The 22,512-nt window shown below is 33.4% G+C and overlaps 2 protein-coding genes across 48 annotated transcripts in view; one reads left to right on the top strand and one right to left on the bottom strand.

The window, feature by feature from the left end:
* Positions 1-10,243, bottom strand: part of tcirg1b (T cell immune regulator 1, ATPase H+ transporting V0 subunit a3b) — a 33,235-nt gene extending 22,992 nt beyond the window's left edge. For 2 of the 6 annotated variants that reach the window (XM_087280346.1, XM_087280345.1), the window contains exons 1-9: positions 10,072-10,243; positions 6,777-6,896; positions 6,595-6,673; positions 5,020-5,156; positions 4,373-4,469; positions 4,098-4,285; positions 3,513-3,595; positions 1,820-1,913; positions 1,340-1,552 (exon numbers count right to left, since the gene is read on the bottom strand). In XM_087280346.1, the coding sequence (XP_087136472.1) occupies positions 1,340-1,552; positions 1,820-1,913; positions 3,513-3,595; positions 4,098-4,285; positions 4,373-4,469; positions 5,020-5,156; positions 6,595-6,673; positions 6,777-6,893 (1,008 nt within the window). In that variant the 5' untranslated portion in view covers positions 6,894-6,896; positions 10,072-10,243. Of the gene's footprint in view, positions 1-1,339; positions 1,553-1,819; positions 1,914-3,512; positions 3,596-4,097; positions 4,326-4,372; positions 4,470-5,019; positions 5,157-6,594; positions 6,674-6,776; positions 6,897-10,071 lie in introns of all 6 variants that reach the window. The other 4 variants (NM_001441532.1, NM_001441531.1, NM_213069.2 and 1 more) reach the window with 4 other exon arrangements.
* Positions 10,244-13,500: 3,257 nt separating this feature from the next.
* limch1b (LIM and calponin homology domains 1b) overlaps positions 13,501-22,512 on the top strand; it is a 207,495-nt gene continuing 198,483 nt past the window's right edge. For 35 of the 42 annotated variants that reach the window (XR_015507245.1, XR_015507248.1, XR_015507247.1 and 32 more), the window contains exon 1: positions 13,501-13,827. Coding sequence is in view for 31 of the 42 variants with exons in the window: in XM_087281245.1 (XP_087137371.1) it covers positions 13,684-13,827 (144 nt within the window). In the remaining 11 variants the exon portion in view is untranslated. Of the gene's footprint in view, positions 13,828-14,132; positions 14,330-22,512 lie in introns of those variants that run through there. The other 7 variants (XM_087281249.1, XM_087281254.1, XM_087281253.1 and 4 more) reach the window with 1 other exon arrangement.

Raw genomic sequence — 22,512 nt, forward strand, 5'->3', positions numbered from 1 at the left:
ATTTGCCTTGCCTTGCCTATTGACGGACTGGAGGCCTTTCATTATGTGTTTTAAATTTAAAAAGGTGTACACTCAAAAACTTACGCAAATGATATTTAAAATGAGCCGAAACAACACAATTCTTGATTTTTTTATGACAACTTAATAGTTTTACAATTTTAGGTGGATTGAACTTAAAACAATTAAGTTAACTTAATTCCTTCAAGTTGTCCCAACACAAATTGATTTTTTAGATTGCTGGATTGTATTTTAGTTATTAGAGAGATTGGATTGGTATTCCTAGATGTTTAGATTTTGTTCATATAATTCTGTATGAAGCCATGCATGAATGCACGTTTGTAAATCGTTAAATAAAAATATAATTGTTAAATAAAAAAAAACAGTGTTCCTGAAAAATGATATTTCTTACTGACTTAATTAAATTGTAATTTAACCACAAAACAGAATAATGGCGTTCATAGGCTCCTAACAACAATGTCAGCACAGACAATATTTCTTGGCGGGAGAGAAAATTGTTTTTAGATAAATAAAAATAAATAAAAGTATAGAGGTGGTCGCCACAACAGAATGAACCACCAACTTATCCAGCATATGTTTTATACAGCGGATGCTCTTCCAGCTGCAACCCATCTGTGGGAAACATCCATTCACACTCATACACTACGGACAATTTAGCCTACATAATTCACCTATACCGCTTGTCTTTGGTCTGTGGGGGAAACCGGAGCACCCGGAGGAAACCCACGCAAACACAGGGAGAACATGCAAACCCCACACAGAAAGCCAACTGACCCAGCCCACAGCACTACCTACTGCGCCACAGCGTCGCTGCAAATGGTTAAATAAAATATAATAATTTAAAAAATAGAGTTCCTAAAAAATTACAATAGCAAAAACGTCACAAAACAGAAAAACAGGTTTTCATAGGGCCCTTACCACTTGAAAATGTTAGCAGACAATGTTACTTGAGGAAAGGTTAAACAAAAAATAATATTAAAAACACTTTTATAGACACCTTTCATAATTTATTAAAATATAAGATGTAAAGCCTTTTAAATTTTTTTTATTTTTACTCCACTACATTAAATTCCAAAAACAAAAAAAAAAAGTTAATGCTACTGTGTCTGCAAACTTGACATTTTTCTCTCTATAAATAACATTAAATCTCTTTACATTACACCTTCTGGTGGAAAATAAAATTAGAAATACTACAATAGATTTTCTATATATTTATATTTATATTTCACATACCTAATAGAAGTTTACCCAACTAAGGGTAGTTTAGGCACTCAATATGTGGCTAAAACCATAATCTTGTGTTGTGGAAGTGTTATCTCACCCCTCCCTCTCTCAGGGCACTCTGCAGGGCGGGCAGCTGACTGACGGGACACCAGGCTTCTGCGATCAGACATTTATCAGTGACGGACGGGCTGCAGAGATTCAGCACCGTCTGCACAGCTTTGCACTTCTGAACTTGCACAACCCACTCCGGCAGACGAGCCAGCGCACGAACCAGCAACTGCTGCATATACTGCTCCGTCTCACCCATCACCTACAGCCACGAGACAACACACAAGAGCTAGTTATTTTAGTACTACTCTTGACAGCACTGTTGCTTAAACAAGTTTTTCAGTCAAATCAGTTTAAGAAACAACGGTAAAGAAAGAGTTTGGCAATAAAACAGAACCACAAACACAACAAAATGCTATAACCAGTGTTTTGAACAATATAATCTTCTTTTTTGCTTGTTCTTAACATTCAGTGAGTTACATATGTAGTCTAAATTTTAAGGTATTTGAGGTATAAAAAGTATATATACTGATTTGATGTCTTCAATTCGGCCTCTGAGTCCATTGAGAGTCTCCTCTCTTTCTGCCTGGTTCTCAGGGTAGGGAAATGTTTGTGTGTGGAAGCTATAAATATAAGGAAGAGAGCAAAATGGAATAAAAAGCAAGCTGTATTGTTGATTTCTATATTAAAATGCAAGACAGTACTAATGGTGAACTCACAAAATGACATGTCACAATTGTTAATGCAATGAGTTTTTGTAATATCAACTGCATTGAACTTACAAAGTGAACACAAGTTAAAAAAGTAAATATTGAAGTGATTACTACTACAACAAAAACAACAACAACAACAACAACAACTGCTACTAGTAGTAATAATGATGTTACCATTTGTTGCTAAAGTAATATGGTTCCCATTACAGCTTTAGTGATTTTTTCTTGAAGGTAGATAAAAAAAACTATTGCAAAATGATGGCATTTTTCTCAGGGTTTCCACATTTTTTTTACTTTCACTGACTAAAAAGCTGAATTTCCTATTACGAATAAAAAAAAAACAGGCTGTTGTTGTGTTTTGCATAATTTTAAAATGGTTTTAGGGTGAAAATTAATTTGTAGCACTTTAATAGCCTCTATAAGAACATCAACAGATAATCAAATGGAAAATTGTGAGGTACTTTTTGCGAGGATTCGAAGTGCTCCCTTTTCCACATTTTAGAACACAATAATATCATGACATGTTTGGCTTAGATAACAGATAGAGTCTGGTAACTGGATTTAACTTAAGTAATTACCAGTTGATGAACAAAATAAATTAGAAATTAAATGGAGCTGAAAAGTAGCCAAACCATTACCATTTTGCTATAAAAAAAAGGTATGAAAAAATAAAAATCATAATCTATGGAAACTAAAGAAACAAAAGTGAGGAAAAGAAATCCCCGACTTCCAATGACCTTTTAATGTTCAATGCGATTGTAGAAGTTCAATAACCATTTGGAACCCTGTTTTCTGTTCCCGAAAATTGGATTCCAAAAATCATGATTACAGATGTTGGTAACTTTTCATATAATGCTGCCATTAATTTCATTAAAGAAAAAGTAATTGAAAGCAAATCCTCTTATACTTAGAGTAGCCTTGTATGAGGCGTGTCTGGGAGGTTGTAGTACCCAGTTTTACTAATGAACTGAGAATTCAAATTTCCAGGTTAACCAAATCAATCTGTTGTTGTTGTTGTTGTTGTTGTTGAAATCCTATTACAATTCAAAAGGGTTTAATCATGACCAAAAAAGACAGTTTCTAAACAAAACACATAGTCATTCATTTAAAAATAATCATGTGACTTATGTGTGGCTTTGATGGCATTTCTGCATAATATTTCCTTTTTCCATCACCTGAAAAACCACTTGATACGAGTACACTGAGATATATGAAAATTTTCGTGTAACTAACATGTCCATTAAGCATATTTCCAATTTAAAATTGGCATAATCTGAAGGGCAAAATAACATGCAACTGTTTTTACAAGCTGCTGATAAATGACTAAGGAATTACTTTAACAAGCATATTGTTCAGAAATTACTTTTATGTTATATACTTAATTACAATCAAAAGCCAAACAGATTTAGCACTGAGATTAACTAAAAAATGTAATTAAATATCTTTTTTATGACCTTTTATTATATCGTTAATTTTCATACCATCACATTGAGGACACAAATCGCTTACCAATCACAGATCTTTTTCACTTTCTGACCGATCTGATCTCCCCAGAAAGAGATTAAAAACACAGTCCATTGCAACTGCTCATCCTGAGAAAAAAAAAAAAAAAAACACACACCCAATCAATCATTTTGATTAATGAGTATTTTTAAAAGCTGCTCATACAGTGTGATAAGACCAACATAATGCTATGCATTATACATGTACACATACAGTTAGGTCCATAAATATTTGGACCTTGAATGAAACCCAGCGTCTGGTGATGTCCAGACTTTAGGCTGTAAAGAATTTGCAACCAAGTATTAAAAAGTGTAAGTTTGATTTATGATTATTATTCTGTCCAATTACTTTTAAACCCCTAACAAGTGGGAGGCACATATGAAAACTGTTGTAATTCCTACACTGTTTGTCTGAATTGGAAGTAAATGCCTTCTAATTAAAGCTGACAGTCTTGTTCATTTAATTTCAAATCTATTGTGTTGGTGTATAAAGCCAAAAATGTTAGAATTGTATCGATGTCTAAATATTTATGGACCTAACTGTACATCACAAGGGAACCTAATAATATTCATTTATAATTTGGTTTCTCACAGTATGAGGATGTTCGAGTTTTTCTTCCATCTCATGAAAGTCCACAATGATGTAACCACGACAAGCACGCCATAGCAGCCTCTCGAAAGCGGGCACTTTCCACGGATGAACCACACCAGCCACAAAGCTCAGCCTGACGTCCTGTCTGTTCTCTGCCAGGCCCATTGGCTCGAACGAGACCAGAGGGGCCAGTGACACAGAAAAACATGCTCTTGTGAACCACACTGACTAATGCACATGTGGAAATGGAGAAATTGTGACAGAAAGTATTTCTACCTGTGAGGCTGTGAGTGAATGTGTCTGCTTTAAAACCCCTCTGTACTGACACAACTGAGTGTACTGAGAACGCAGACTGTCTCGGTTCCTGGACACCTGCACATGTGTGTGAAAACACAAAAATAGCTTGAAACAAAACTTAATTGACAGTTCACCCATTATAAATGTCAAAACGCTCACAGAGTTTCTTTCAAATGAATATAATTTGAAAAATGCTAGAAACTGGTAATCAATGGTTAAAGGTTAATAACATTCTTAAAAATATATATGTTCTTTTTTGTTCAATTTTAAATAAAAAGAAAGTCATAAATGTTTGAAACCAATAGAGAGAGTCAGTAAATAGTGAGTTTTTATTTTTTTTATTTTGGGGTAAACTACTGTTTAAGGATTAAAAAAATGACAGTGGAAAAAAAAATACTCAGTCATACAAGAAGCACTGGAATTCAACTTATAGTTCAGTTTAACTAATTAACATTAAGAAAGCGAATAGAATTCATTTGTATGCAGTTTTCAACCATGATTAAGAGAGAGAAAAGGAACTCTGCCCATATTTGAGGAATTAATGAAAAATATGAAAATATTTTATAATATTAATATTAAAACATTAATGAAAATTTTTCATTAATAAAAAATAAAAGTGACAAACCTCCCTGAGCTCCCGGGCCAAGCGCTCGCTCTCCTCCTCGATGGTGAGCAGTTCTCTGGGCTGAGGGGCTGGAGGCATGGGAATGGGTGGCTGCAGTTTCTGAGAGAGACTGCGATTAATCTCCTGTTCCAAAAATGCTGGAACAAAGAAAAGAAATGTAAAAAAAATAAACAACAACATTCAAATCAGCATAAATTGCAATTTACAGTTTTACTTTAGTAATTGGGGTACAAAACAGTACTCCACCAATTCTGAGTTTGTGTGATACAGCTCTGCAAGATAAGAGATGCTGCTGTCATTATTAACTGATTGTGTATCTTTTGTACTTTTCTGCAAAATATCAGTAGCCGATTAATAATGCATGCATATTAATTTTGTAGAATTGACTAAAAAAAAGATCACTGTAACAGTTATTTTCATTACAAGTATTGGAAATGCATAAATATATAGCAAACTGAATTTAAACCACAACAATCTGTTGAGTTATCTTTAATTCGAAAGTGGTTAGAGTATTTAAGTGGGTTATTTTAAGTTGTGGTAAAAAGTTACAAGCATCCATTACAGGCGATACTTTGCAAGTTTCCTTTTAACAAGCTCTACATGGTGCTCTTTGTATGTAGCAATGTTATATTACTTCTTGTGACCTTGGCCCACAATTCATACCTAGGGTATGAACAATTGAACAAATATTTAACAATTAGTAAATATGGAAACTGAGGGTGCAAATAAAATAGTCTTTAAAAATGTCTAAACGAAGTGCTTACTGGTTAGCAATGCATATTACTAATAAACAATTTCGTTTTGATATATTTACAGTAGGAAATACAAAACATATTAATTGAACAAGATCTTTATTTAATATTCCAATGATTTTTTGACGTAAAAGAAAAAAAAACTATAATTTTGACCCATACAACAAATTTTGGGCTATTGGTTTAAAAATATCACTAATACACTGCAAATATGCTTTTCTTCCTCTTATTTATATTTTGTCTTGTTTCTAGTCTAAATATCTAAAAACTCCTGAATCACAAAACATTTTCTAGACAAGCAAAAAAAAAAAAAAAAAAAAAAGAGTCATGTTTAAAGAAATAATGTCAAAATTAAGTGAGTTTTTCCATAAAATAAGCAAAACAATCTACCAATGGAGTAAGCAAACTAATCTTATCTTAAAACGAAAAACAAGATTATTTACCGCATTGGCAGATTTTTTGCTTGTTTTTAAAAAAATTTTCTCTTAAATATATTACTTAATAATAAATCTTAAATAAACCTTAAAAGTTATAAATAATAAATGTAAATAAACAACTCGCAAACATTTTAAAAAACTCACTTCATGTGCAGCAATATGGAAAACTGCATAGCTTTAGTTATCTGGCTATTGTGAAACACTGGTTTTTACAGCTGTGTGATCAAATTGCTCCAAAGGCAGAGGAAGCTTAAAAAAAAGCAACTCTTGACCTTGAGCACTGACCTCTTTGCAATAATGTACATGGATAATTCCTGCACGGCACTATCAGAAGAAGAATATGCAAAATAATGCAACAGCAAAAACAATAAAACAGAAAGACTCACCGAATGTTTTCTCCAGCTCCTCGCATCTCCTCACTTCATTCACAAACTTCCTCTGGAACGCGTTCACATTTGGATTTAGCTAAGATTTCAAACAGAGAAACCTCATTTTATTGCAAATGTTATTCAAGCCAATGTAAGGTTGTTTGCATGAACAAAACAATAGTGAACAAAAGTCCTCTCACATCTCTGAACTCCACTATTCCCAGCTCTCCCAGTTCACTGACGCAGTTGTAAGCCGATCCAGACTGGAGGAAAAGCTGTATCAGACAGACCTCTTCACTGCGGAAAAGAGACCCCATGACCTGAAACGCACACAAGATAAGTCAAGCTTTGTCAATTTTGCTACTTGTGTGCATGCAGTGGAAAGAAATGTGCATAAATAATCATAAATACAGATGTCATGGAATACAGATAATCATGAAATCACAAATGTACAGTACAAGGCAACATCAGGTTATTCTGCTTTTGGAAAAGGGGATGCATTCATAAAATTGTTTTGTGAGCAGACAAAGCACTTCCTCTTTTGCTTTGAGTCAGAAAATGTGAACATGAGTCTTTGTTCCTCTCTGGGGTTTTTCCACATTTCATAATTTCACCTTGATAAAATGACTTTAAAATCACGGGTTATATGGGTCAAATTTAAGCCCTCTTGAAAAAAAACACTTTAATATTTTAGCATAAATTACATCAAAACATTTGTCATCTCTACTAAAATGATGGTTGTAAAATATTGTCAACCATTAAGCATTTTAAACAGTATTTTGTCTCACTGTTTTCCTCTCTTTTTATTATGTATTCTGTTAAAATTTGCTCCATATAACAGAACATGTAGGGAATGTGTGTACATCTGTCATATCGTAAGACCATTTAAAGGACTAGTTCATTCAAAGCTAAAAATTAAAAGATTTACTTAACCTTTCTTTTTTTCTGTTGAACACAATAGAAGCTATTCTGAAAAACATTGGAAACCAGTAACCACTGACTTCCATGGTCTTTGTTTTTTTTTCTTCTTCTTGCTAATATAGGAGTAAAAGCTTCTAACATTTTTCAAACTATCTTCTTTTGTGTTAATTTACCAGAAAAGGAAACAGAAAACACATAAACCTTAGAATCATTCAAGGGTGAGTAAATGGTGAGCAAATTTAAATTTTTGGGGAACTACCCCTTTAAGTTAATGATATGTTTAAAGGTAACTATAATAATGCTAACTTTTCTGATTTTTACTGTAATGCAATACTGTGCAGCTTTTGTAAACTGCTTTACAACAAGAACTATTGTGAGAAGCACTATACAGATAAACTTGAATATAAAAATAAGATAAAAATACAAAAAGGAACCCTAATTCAGTGCATAAGCTTCACATGTTCCCTTACACCAGAGATTCCCAAACTAGGTGCCTGCGGGCAAGTGTTGGTCCAAGGTAACCTTTGATTTGGCCTGCCAACTAATCGCACAAGAAATGGACAAACAGTGGGGAAGGTTAGGGCTAATCCCTCAAACAGAGATTGTCATTTCTAATTTTACATAACCCTTTGTTTGTTTGTTTGTTTGTTTGTTTAAATGCTGAGCTACAAAAAAAAAAGGAAAAACTGAAATTTAATGTTTCAATTAAATGTGAATTTCCCAGATTTTTAAAGTGTCATGAATCGCTAAAACACATAATATTTTTTAGACCTTGACAGATATATATGTGGCACGTTGCTAAAAACACTATTAGGACACATATGCATGGGACGATAACGGTTTTCAAGGTTTACCATGATTCAAAATCAGGGTTTCTGTCAAATTTTCTGTTATACCGTTCCTAAAGTATATGTAAGGTTATGCATGTTTACATGTAAGGTTTTTTGATGTGTTGTAAATAAATGCTCTTCTGAAACTAATGAAAAGAGCAGAAGTCAATGATTTATTTTAATTATTTAGCCTGACATGTTTACAGTTCTAAAATATTATAAATGTTTCCTTAAATAAAATATATTGTGTTCAATAGGGAAAAAATTGTTGTTGTTTTTTTTTACTAAGACATTTAAAATAACTTATTTTAGAGGAGTAATCACAATACGCTGAAACCGTGGTATTTTTTTTTTTTATCTAATGTTATCATACCGTGTTAAACTTATACTGGCCCATGGCTACATTCATTTCACTATTAAATGATTTTTGTTTTGTTTTTGTGCTTAAAAAAACATTAAACTCCATTGTGTTATAAATGAAATTGTTTATGGTTTTATTGCAAGTAAACTATAAAATGTATATATATATATATATATATATATATATATATATATATATATATATATATATATATATATATATATATATATATATATATAAAGATTATTACAGTTAAAGCATTTTTTCAAAGTTTGTGTTATTATTATTAAATTAGGAAGTTACCAGGGCACCTTTAATGTAATACAGTTTGGTATATTTAGCTTTGGCCACGGCGCCATCCTCAGTCAAGTTTGGCCCTTCATAAGAAAAAGTTTGGGCACCTCTGCCTTACACTGTCATGTAAACTTGAAATCTGAAATAGAAAAAAATGTTATCTGTGAACTACCCATATTGTACATTTCTGCTTTATTTATTTAACAAAAAGTCGTGCCCTTTGTAATGTTTAAACAGTATATTTATCAAACTAGTTTTTCACAAACACCTTCTGGGTCATGTTTGACTGTGGAGGTGGCATCTAGACATGTGATTTCCTTTTTGATCACATGCATCTTCACAGGTCTTGACAACCAACTTCTTTAGTAGATGATAGACATAAATGGGCACGTTTAAAAAAAATAAATAATTCACGTAAATGTTAGGTTACTGAATGCACAATTATACAAGAAATCATTATTGAGGTAAAGTTGATTTTATATTCGCACATTCAGACATTCACCTTCTAAACTTAAGTTCAGAAATTTTCTTTGGACATTCTAAATAGTAAAACCATATTAGCCTATGACTATCAAAGTACAACATTGTTTACAGTTAATTAAATAATACTAATGTTGTTTTGAAGTTTCCATACTTACATGCAATGATATTTATGTTTTAAGTATTTAAAGTAGCATGTCACAAATTGTAAACTTTAAAAAGTTGAGGAATGTGACTTTACCCCAATGAAATAATTTCTATCCAGTCTGACTTTGATAAACTCTGAAATCAATACTAAAGTTCCTCTCTTTAGACGAATTGCACTGCATAATCAGACAAACTACTTTAAATGATTGAATCCACTACAAACCCTCAGTTCATTACAGAACAATGGCTCATTTTCTCTCTTCATTTGCATGCTAGCACAACAATGTTTCATTTTCGTTCCCTCAAACTATAAAACTCATAAAACGCACTAAGCAAAATACATGACTTCAGAATCATTAAACAAAAGATTATATATGTAGATATACAGCAAACCGTGTATCAAACCATGTAGCCAGCATACAAAACACGAGTATAAACAACCACCATGATCTGCAAACTTACCGGATGATAAAACACCGATAATGGAGCACCGACAGCGACAAAGGTTGACTTTTAGCCGTTGTCAGTGAACGTCTTCCAACGGCGTTTCTTCTTGAAAGAATAAGGTTTAAACAGCTGTAGTGTGAGAGTGAATCACGAACTTCCCGTTTGTTTTAGACAGTCACGTTACTGCAGCTCATCACGTGACTTCACGGTCAAACTTCAAGGCTGCTTCCCCCAAGGCAAAAGCACGTACTGCTTTATGAAAATTATTATTATTATCATCATTATGCTATTTTTTATTATACCTTTATGTATTTATTTTTATTATTATTCTCATGTATTATTTTTTGAGAAAGTATAAATATGACAATATAGGTTTGAATTCCTTCAGAGGGCGCTAGAGTGCTACATCTATTCAATCTATTGCTCAAAATGTTTGCAACCTAAAGGTATCTTCATTTTTTTGTCTACGTTTCTTTTTGATACTTTATCTTTTAAAACTAATCAATTTAAAGATGTATGCTTTTTAATCTTTACACTAATCCATATTCTGAATTCATATCATTCCTCATTTCTCCAGGAATCTCCAAAATAATGTACTGAGCACTGTTTTAACTGACAAATGTGCTATTTCAATGGAGTAAGTTACACAAAGATTAATAGAATTCTTCAATAAAAAGCAAAGCAAAACAAAACAAAAAACACATAATAAAAAATGTTGTTAAAACGATTAGATTATGCTTCTAAATACCGATATTACATTTTTTGTTGTGTTTCTTTTAAGTATGTAGGCTATTGTGTTTGGGGTACAGTCTATATTCTGGCTCTTGCAATTTTCTGTTACTCTACCATATTGTAATATGTTCCTTAAAAAAAAGATAATAGATTTTGTTCAGAAAGGAATTTCCCATTGAATCAAACCCAGTTTTGACTCATACTACTGTTCATGTAAGCATAAAAACTTCACAGATTTGCCTTTAGTTTGTCAAGAGTTTCAAGATATCTGGGTGTTTTTCAAAATGTAATTATGTTATTGTATAACACCTATGTCAACTTATGCGTCTGAAAAACAAATTTCAGTTAAATTATGAAAAACCTTCAGAAACTAAAGGTCTGTACCAGTTCTTTTGTTCCATTGCTTAAACACAAAATTTTACTTGTTACACAATTTCTGAAACCTGACCCTCAAACACAAAACCACACACCAAAACTGCAAAACTATACAATAAATCTTAGTCTTTCAATCAGTTTTCAAATTAATATATTTTTTCTCTTTAAAGAACACATTAAAACTCTCTAATTGACGCATTAAAGTACCTCACATTCACTCATAGCTCATGAACCACCAGCCAATCGTGGCTTTGGAAAAGGCCTGTAAATAAGTTAAAAGTCAAGCTATTGGTTTTAAAAAATGTATGTAAACAATAATAGAGAATAAGAGCATAAGAATAAGGCTGGAAAGAGAAAGACAGAGGATGACGAGGAGGACCTAAAGAGAAACAAAATGAGGAGCAGGATTTGTAACATGAAGAAGAGAAGGATGAAGAATAGGATGAAGAACAGCATTCTCTGATAAGATCATGATCAATCATGGTTTACCAGTGAGAGCGACAGGACATAGAGTCCAGTCCAGCTTAATTTGAGTTCATTACAGTGGTGATATGATTTGACCCTTTAGCAATGAGAACATATTGTCATGTACATAATAGCATATCACACTGTACACTATATTATTTTAGCACCCATACATCCATTAATTGCAGCGCTCTGCATCATGGTCACAGCCTAATGGGTGATCAATCTTTACAATACATCAGCTAACTGTATGAAGACTTTCTGGTTGCATTATAAATGGAAAAATATAAAATAGTACACATGGCAATGGTAAAAGTTGTGTAAAAGTATGTGGCAAGGGCACGTCAGATCATTTTGGAAGGGCACTTACTATCCAAGACTAAAAAGGGCATGCCTACTGCACAGGTTGAGCCCTATGTGTGCATGTGCCTAAACCTAAAAGAAAGCGATTTTCTTATTTGGGCTATAAACACATCAACTGATTGGTCCACAGATTTCACACTAATCAGCGCTTAGAAAAGTAACAGTTAATACATCATATGGAGGTTTTTAAAATTTATTTATTTATTTATTTATTTATTTATTTATTTATTTATTTATTTATTTATTTATTTATTTATATTAACAACAAATACAGAATTATACATTAATATACAAAACTATATGCCAGAGTGTACATAAAACATTCAGTAATTAAAAAAATATTATATTCCTTTAGAATATTACAAGTCTTCTTTGCTTTTTTATTATTAGTATTCTCCAAACTTGGTCCTTAGTCTCTTGAAGGAAATGAACAAAAATTGCCTTTGATCCAGTCTATTTTTTATGTATGTAAAACTTTCCCATAATAATAAAAAATTGTAGAAAGATATTTTTGCATGTATTTAAATAATAAATGTAAATATCAAAATGTTGTAACTTAAATACAATGTTTGTTTTTTTTCTAAGAAAATTTTTCACATCCACTCAGAAAATCTGTGTATTTAATCACAAAACAAATGGACACATGTCTATGAAGTATGAGATACTTTGGCAATGGTAAAAATGCAATGCTTAACATTGGCAAGAAATGACATAAACAAGCAGTGAACTTTACATACACATTTAGAGAAAGCATTATGCCTATTAATCTTACGTTTTATTAAGATGTGCAGACTAATACCTTAAAGGCCAGTTAATTCCACTAGATGGCATTACAGCATCTAACCCAACTATCCAATCAGAGGTTAAATGAATGACATTGGCCACTGATTTCGTTAACTGGCCCTGTCCTGGGAACACCGGGAGCCAAATGTGGAGTGCTAGGATTTTATATTTGGAAAAAAAAACATAAAATTGAATAATAATGATAATAATAATAAAAAAAATAATAAATTAGGGGTCCCTGATAAAGTAGGAAGAAAGCCAATAAAGTGAGAGTGTGTCATAAATTATTTATTTAAAAAAAAAGAGAGAGATACATTGATATAAAATATTTATACATTTATTATTAATCTAAAAATGTTTGATTTTGTGTCAATTATGGACAAACATACCTGCAATTACCAGCAACAAAATAACAAGGTTTATTTAATAAATAATTCCAAATAGAAAAAACATATTATTAAAAAAATTGTAAAAAAAAAACATTTTATATTGCAATTTTATGAATCAATTAGTGTCCAGCTACTGGGACTGTTCGAATATTTAAATATATCTCAACTATTGATCCGTACATGTGTTAATTAATAAAGTTCTTATCACATTAGGGCATTGGAGTAGGGTGTGTAAAGTAGGCGTGCGTAGGGCGGCGCTGGGAAGTAAATCTCACCTCTGATTGGCTGATTTGGCTAAAGGGCCGCCTTAAGAAGCAATGCTGCGTTCTGATTGGCTGCCGTGAGCCCCACCAGCGGGTCGGCGGCGCTCTTGCGTCTCTCAGCTCATCCGCGAGTGCGGCAGCAGCGCAGCTCTGCGTCACGACACACAGAGTCCTGAAATAACTTTACCTGGCGAGTTGCGTGACTTTCCGTCTCTCATCGGGCGTAAACAGGGCTTACATTAAGGCACCACTTCTAAATGGCGAGTCCAGCTTCAGATGCAGGACGGCATCTTCCTCTGCAGGCTCATCATCACCACCACCACCAACACCATCACCATCAACATCATCAGACCGAACCGGCGCCCGAACCCGCTGTCCGTGAGGCGCAGAGATGGATAGAGGTGCGTGACGTCATGACACTGCGTTATTTAGGAATACCATGTATGATGCGTGCGCGTGCTGGAGCTTTGCAAGATTTGTGTCAGGTTTAACAGGACACGAGCATGTACCTGCTGTCTGCTGTGTGGATTGATGCTGTTTATGGATATAAGTGTCACCTGTTGACATAATTAGCTGTCATGTGGCTTAAAGAAAACAGGAAGGAATGTCAATGGAATGGCTACCACTCATAATGGGATCAAATTAGAATCCTCGAGGAAGGTCGAAGTTCAGTAATACAACAGTGCCTCAGAATGTCAGTTTAATCAATTGGCTTGTTGTTGTGTACCAAGGTGTCATCTAGCAATGTTGATTTTAGAGTTAAAATAAATACACTGGAATTAGGTTCAGTTTTGTTTTGTTGACATATTTATATACATTGGAGGTTTAATCCTAAAGTATCAGTGGAATTCCTTTAATACTGCCGAATTACTCATAATGACAACAAACATGTCAGGACATCAGGTAAGAATAACGAAAAAGCCCTTACTGATTTAGCTGAATTCCTGTTTTATTTATCCCAGATAATTATTTCAGAATTAGTTTAAATCCAGTTGGATTTTTGAAGTTGTTGATCCCTTTAGGAATGATTCTAAATGAATGTAGAAATTACATTATGTTGGCATTCCCACAGGATTTGTTTGTTTGTTTGTTTTTGACCTTGTGTGCTGAATAATTCATTTTGTAAGATTATACTTGATATAATTCGGAATTTAAAGGTATAGTTCTCCCAAAAATGAAAACTTGCTGTTAATATACTCACACTTAGGCCATAATTGTTTTAGAAATGTAGGGGATACAGTAGTTCAGCCATAAATGAAACCTTTAACTTGTTCAAAACCTATTTGATTTTCATTTTCCTGTTGTTAACCCACTGACTTCCATAACCATTTTTTTTTACTATGTAGGTCTAATGGGTTGCAGCAACTGGCATTCTTTAAAATAAAAGTTTTTTTTTTGTGTGTGTGTGTGTTTAAAAGAAGAAATTTACACGTAAAAATTTTAAGCACTTGAGGGAGTTTAAACGATAAAGTATTTTTCGGGGGTTAAGATTATTAGCTGAATTTATGCTGATTCATAAAAAGAGACTTTAGCTTTAGCTTGCGACTTTAGCTACCAGAACACTGAGATTAAATTAACAAACAAACCAAATTAGTACCCTGGGCAGTTGTTGATAAATTGAGGTTTTATGAAGTGAAACAATAAGTCTGTGCAAAAATTTTATGTTATTAACACATTATTACTTTTAGTTTACAGTCTTGGCACCCATATTGTCATGCCGTATGCTCACAATCATACTCTCTAGAGTTTATTCACTGTTTGTTTATAGTGGAGAAAGAGGACACTTGTTGTAAAGAAAAAAATTGCTTATTATTCTAAATGTTACAAATAGCACTAGCTCAAGTGTAAATTTGCCACCACACAAATGCATCAGGAAGTTTGCAGATTAAAGGTAATTGTAAATAGTCTTCCATCTTTTGCACAGACTGATTGTTTCAAGTCATGAGCATGGCCAGAAGGAATCTGCGGACGTTTTTTGCTTTTTGCGGATTTCTGCAAAAATATTTTGCGAGTGTAATAACTAAAACCTTAAACGTGAAATAAAAAATAATACCTTTTTGACTTATTTATTGTTTAAATTGCAAATCAAATTAGATTCACTTTATTTGGTAAACAAAGCAAGTCTCGTGTATCTACTAAAAGACAGAAAATATTACTTTTCAAACTGCATTGTACATAAATGAGATGAACATTTTCATATTAGGCAAAAAATATTACTGTAGTTAATTAAAAAACTAAATAAATTTAGATTTACACACATTTACTCAAGTAAATAAACAGAATTATCTGAATTATCGAAAAAACTGCGGAATTCTGCGCGCACAGATTCCGTGTGGGCCTATTCATGAGACCTTGATGCATTGTCATAAACCACAGGTATTAATCTTCATTTACCATGGGTTTTTTATTATTGTATCTGTATAGTTGTTCAGTAGCTGTTGACTGCTGTTCATTCATCACTAAGAGTCATGGTACCAGTAAAAGAGCATCTTTAATGTTCCACTACAGAAAAAGTCCAATTAAAAAAGGCTTATATGGTCTGAAATGTTAATTTTTGGGTGAACTATTCCTATGAGATAAAGGTTGTTGGCTTAATTCTGTTCATCAGTTGTTTACTGGATGGAAAGAGACTTGAGAAAAAGTTTTTACGTAATTATAAAATAAGGCATTTAAATAAATAAATAGAGAATTATAGCATGTCACCAGAAATAATGAGCATTCACTTTGCTCTGCTCTGCATGTATACTGTACATGGTTTTACCTTTAGACTAATGTGTGGCTCACAATAACTCTCATAGCTATTTGATGTTAGTTAATTTTAGAATGTTATCATATTTGTTTGTTGTAATAGTCGGGTTCATTTAGAAAGAGGAGTACAATTTATTACCTAGATAAAGTAGCTATTCATTGGCAGGGTAGATTGGTTGTGGATGAATCTATGAAACTATATGGTGCATTTTTAAGCAATTCAACAGAACAATGTAACTCAAACTCTTGCAATATACACTTAAAAATAAATATCTGTAAATTAGCAGTTTAGACTGTATTTTGTGATTCATGTTTTTATTTTTCCCCCCAATTTATTTATGCTTTTGAATTGCATTTTGCAAGTTTTTATGCAGCGGAAGCCCTTTCAGCCGCAACCCGTCTCTGGGAAACATCCACACAAACACATACACACACATACACTACATAAAATTTAGCCTATCCAATTCACCTGTACCCCATGTCTTTGGATTGTGGGGGAAACCGGAGCACCTGAAGGAAACCCACGAGAATGCAGGGAGAACATGCAAACTCCACACAGAAACACCAACTGAGCCGAGGTTCGAACCAGCGATCCAGTGACCTTCTTGCTGTGATGCGACAGCACTACCTACTGCCTAAAACCTCAATAAAAGTCACAGTAGAGTGATATTTTCAACATAAAAAGTAAACCGAGCAGAGATTAAGGCCTCATAATGCAATTCACAACCGTAAATAAATAAATAAAAAAAACACTGGAAAACGCTTCCAGAAATGCTTATACTGAAATGCTTAACTGTCTTTGACCATTAACAATGTCTATTTCATTCAGGTTGACTTGCAATGGTCATACCACAGTGCCAGATGCCCCAAATAACTGTTTATTGAAAAGCACACACCTCAGCTAGAGGCTTTTGTAAGCGGAGCTCAGTGTAGCAAAGCTTTTGTGTCCATTGTGTGGGGCTCCTGTGATTTTTGTACGAAACTGGTGTGTTTTCACAGCGTAGGGATAAGGTGTGTCTCATGTTATTTTTCATCTAGCACCTATGTCAACCTACTTAAGCAAATGTAAACTTGTTCCACATGTTATTACACGTATCAAAGTTGTTTTATAATGGATCTGACCGACACTGTTCTTCAGTGCTGGATGAATCCCATAATACTTATCCCAAAACTAAAGATTTTTGTGGATACATTAAGAGATTGTCTTTTTGACAGCAACAAAGTTCATGTGAATTATGATGTTGATGACATACAGTATGAAAAGTACAAAAGGTTCTGTCAGTGTCTAAATGAAAAGTAACCCTCTTTTCTTGGTGTGTAGACTTAACTTGCATAACTTTAAGCAGTGGTGGAAAGAGTTAGGAAAAATCATACTTTAAGTAAAAGTATCATTACTTGCCTAAAAATTTAGTGCAAGTACAGTCAAAGTATCTGTTGTGAATATTACTCAAAGTATGAGTAAAATGTAGATTTTTCAAAAGTACTCGTGAGTAGTGAGTATGTAATTTGTAGATGTGTGTAAACGTAACATTCTGTAGTGCATTTAGTTATTGCCCAGCAGGCACACAACGTCATTAAGATTAATATTAGGTTAGATTTTGGTTGTGACGTCAGGTGACCAAAATTTAATGTCTAGCCAGCGTCTAAGGACAATCTTATTTTGATGTCCAATAACAACGTCAAACGATGTTGATAATTGGTTGGTTTTAGGTTGTGTTGGAAAGGGACGAAAACCCAATGGTGAGCCAACATTTTAAACCAACGTTATATTGACGTAAAATACTGAGATTTATTCGTCAGGTATGGCAACCAAAATCCAACGTCTGATAGACATCATCGTGGTAATGTCCAAGCAACATCAAGCTGTGACATCAATAGACGTTAATTTTTAGGTTGGATGTTGGACATTGTCGTCGGCCTGGCGTTAAACTGATTTTTATTTCAAAACAAAATGCAACGTTCCCAAGACGTTGTGGTACAACATCAGTCTGACACCATGTTGACGTCATGTGCCTGCTGTTTAAGGCCATTTCGGTCATCATACAGTCAACATCACACAGTCATCTTCTCATCAGTTACATGCATCTAAACAGTCTCTGCGTCAATGTTTGTAAAGATATTAAACATCTTCTTTTGAACACTTTTAATGCTTCTAAACACTTTGTTGCAATTATAAATCACCCCCGTCTTGAGGTGGTTCATTATGATGCGATTTATCTTCTATGTGCAATTTGATTGGACAGGAATCACAGGACAGATTTTTCTAATCCCGATAGACAGTAGCGACAGCAGGTGAAAGGAAACTAGTGGAGTAAAAGTAGCAATACAGCACTAAAAATGTACTCAAGTAAAAGTACACATTTTAAACTTATTTAGTAAATTACAATTCCTGAGAAAAAAACTAGTTACAGTAGTTTGAGTATTTGTAATTTGTTACTTTACAACATGGACTTTAAGAAAAAATAGACAAAAAGGAATCAAACCAAACATATCAGTTCAAGATTCATTAAAAAGCAGTATTTTACAGAAAAAAAAATAAGAAAGGTACATAAAATAGTGACTTTGCACAATTTATCACTACATAGACATTACAGGACATCAGATAATTAGCCCAAAACTGGCAGAAAGCTTGGTAATTATACAATAAATGTATAACTTAAATCCCACTTGCATGGGTGGAGTAAACAGCACACACAAAAAGATAAATAAAAAAAAGTAAACAATACATAATTATGGTTGTTATTTAAAGGTGTTAAGTGTTGCTTGCGCATTGCAAAAATAAGTTGATGACTAATAGATTTTTAAAATGAATGATGCTTAGGGCATTTTAGTGGTCCATAAATACTGCAGGGAATTTATGTTGGCACTTGTTTTTGCCGAGGCTGTTACATTTTGTGATGTTTTATCTCCTCTGATGTCAATATGCAATAATTAGCTTTAGCTTTTAAACAGCTTTTCTTTTTTGCTGACATCATTGACAAGTCTTTTTTAACCCCTCCCCTCGTGCCTAAAGACTTCTTTCATTATTTAGTCAACTGCTTATAAAATGTATGCCCTGATTCTCATAAAGAAGCAATATTTTAACCACACTGTACAGAAATCGATTAATTAACAGTTTCTGTGTTTTGTGATTCACAAGTATTTTTCATTTATTTAAGGTTGCGAATTGCAATATGAGACCTTGATCTCTGCTCTGTCGACTTTTGATGTGGAAAATTCAACTCTGCTGTTTAACAAAGTCCCATAGTGCAATTCAAAAGCATAAATAAACGAGAAAAAAGGAATTCGATTCATACTAGAGCTGCATATTGCGATATTTTATTTTTCTGCAGTAAATAAAAAAAAATTAATTGATTGAATAGCACTGGCGGTTTTCTGGGGCGTCTGACAGTAATTAGATACAAAAATGCAATAATCACAATGCACAAAATGACAAAAATTGCAAATCTTCCTTTGCTTTGTTCTGTTTTTAGTCAAAATATACATAGATTCTTAGATCAAGTAAAAATATTGTTTTGTTTTTACCTTCATATTTTTTTTTTCCTAAAAGAAGCAAAGTTATCTGCCAATGTGGTATGAAAAATAATCTTGTTTTTACTTTGAAATGTAGAGATTTGGACTAGAAACAAGACAAAAATTTTAGTAAGAAACACTTTTTTGTTGTTGCAAAAATCGTATCAGTTCTTTATAAATTAAATAAATTTAAATTGAAATTAAATAAAAATAAATGTGCACCTCCAAACATAATTTTTTTTTGTGCTCAAATGTTTTAAACGCTCTTGAAATGCTCAGTCACGGGCCTTAAAACCCCAAAACACATGCAATTTCAACAAATCGCATGTGTTCTTTGACTCCTGGTCAACAATATTTCAGTCTGTACGTTGCTTATGTGACTATTGCAGATGTGCACATTGCTATGTTGATGCTGAAGCAATATATTGTGCAGCCCTAATTCATACCTTACCAAAAGGTATCTTGATAGGTACTGCAAATGAAGCCAATGTCCACTCCGGAAGAACGTGAATAAAAATAGACTTTAACCAATAAAATAAATCCAATGAAAATATACAAGAACAAAAATCCTTTACGTTATTCTGCGTTGAGAATAAAAGGCCTAAGATTTAAAGTATACAGAAATCTCAGTGCGCTGCTGCTCTGTCTGTTCCATCCTTTTATACCATATTTAAGCCCTTGAATACAGTTGTGCCTTGAATGTTTAAGTTATCAATGTTTCGATATTCTTGAGTATATCTCAAAAATTTAATAGAGAGAAGAAATTCCTTTTGGTTCTCTACAACTGAGTAACTACTCTCTAGGGTAATACACTTGATTAAAAAACGTAGCCAAGCATTTATTTTAGTATATAAGCATTTGGGCTCTCTTCTAGGGGTCTTGTACTCCAAGGTCATAGCTCCTGGTAAAGCCTAGATCAGATACGCGGCCGACGGGAAGTGTGTTGTGTACATCAATATAGCAGCATTTTTATATGACACTGTATAACAATAATTCATATTTTTAAAGTATTGTAATGGTTGGGATTAGGTTTGGGGTGGGGGTAGGTGTTAAAAAAACACAATGTATTGGGTAATTTAATAGATAGCATAAATAATATTCGGTACAACTACTGTTTTTACTTTACTGTGACGGTTTGGTTTAGGGTTGGGGTAGATGTTAATTTAATACATTGAATAGGACATTTAATAAACAGTATAAACAATTCTCATTAACTTCCGTCCGCAACCATATCCGATCTGGCAACTACCATAGCTCCTAGATTGCAAAGAACATCTTCTGAAGATAGCGCTCCCACACCTCTCAGCTTTAAGGTTGTAATAGTTGTTTAGCAGTACCATCTGGACTATTGTTTCCTTTATTGTCAGCAGAAAACTGACCCACTTTAGTACATCATCCTTGACCTCTTTGAATTCTTTGTCGAAGACATCTCTGACGGTTCTTACATTTCTACTAATTTCAAATAGCGGTATAAGCGATCACAGGAGTATTAGCATATGTAAGGGATGAATTGCGTGTCTTACAAATAATGTCATTAAAACATTTAGACATCACATCTGTAGCATCTGTTAGGGTTAGGTTAGGATTATATTTAGGGTGTACCTTTGAGGACCAGTGACAGAACTCTGATGTATTCTTAATCGAATGCAGTTTTCCAAGTACAAGAAGTCATTCGGCTTAATAAAAGAGGTGGGAAGCACAGCATTTTATATTCAACATCATTTACAGTTCAGAGTTATAAGTTGTTTATCTCAGAAGTTTTTCTTAAATATATTCTGATCTTTCAAGATTTTCTTTCGAGGTAGCTTGACAAGACCACTCTTCACGAGAACGCAAGTCTGTGCTCTGTATTTTTGGTATTGAGTAGCAGCCATTGTGTTGAGAGATTATGATTGTTTTTTTTTTGTCATGCTGTGATCTTATTTCATTGTGTTGTAAGCTTGTGTTCAAATTTTTTTTTTTTCAATTAAATGACTAAATGACTTACACATAAAGACAAAACTATAAAGCAAGTTAAGCAACAATAAGATTTTCAGAAACTCCCAAGTCCTCAAATGGTTTACTGGTTATTTTGTCACATCACATCTTCTTAAACTAAATTATGCCGTCTGACAGTTTTGTTTGTTGGACAAAATAGCTGATAGACACAGAATGTCAACATTATGATTGGCCAAATCACCTAAGAGTGAAGAGGGATTTCCATGACATTACTGATGGAAGATTATTAATAAAAAAATTGATTTTTGGGATTTTATTAAAGCAATATTTGCAAACAAACATATGGAGGGTATTAAAAGTCAGGCAACAACTTGACTGAGTAAAGCACTTCTCCTGCCAATAATGAATTAACTTCAAAACTTCTTCTGTTTAATTTGTTAGTTTGGGTGTGAATGTATCCATGTGGGCCCAGTGCCAATCTGAAGGAGCCTGTGGGGAGAATCACGTGGCATGATGGTATGTGTGTATTACTTTACTGACTGGTGTGATGCCACTCAAAGGGGCAGGACTTTATAGGAGAGGATGGAGACTTTCCCCGGAGCTGTTTTGGAAAATGAGAGAGGTTTGTTCAGTCTTTAATGGCATTGTCTGTCATGATCCTTTCAGATGGTTTGGCTATGGGCTCTGTTTGTGCATGTGTGTTTGTGCAGGAGTTTTTCTGATGGATCTATCTTAAAAAAACAAATTAATTAGTTGACCAAGCAGTAATTGAAGCTTAAGACAGATTTAGGAGTAGATATAAAAATAGATTACATAATTGTCAGCCTAATTAATTCATGTCATTTTAAAGTTGGATGTTTTGCTTTAGTGTGTAACTCTGCTTTACA

This window comes from Danio rerio, chromosome 14 (genome assembly GCF_052040795.2).
Source record: "Danio rerio strain M-AB ecotype USA chromosome 14, GRCz13ab, whole genome shotgun sequence".
NCBI classification, from domain to species: domain Eukaryota; kingdom Metazoa; phylum Chordata; class Actinopteri; order Cypriniformes; family Danionidae; genus Danio; species Danio rerio.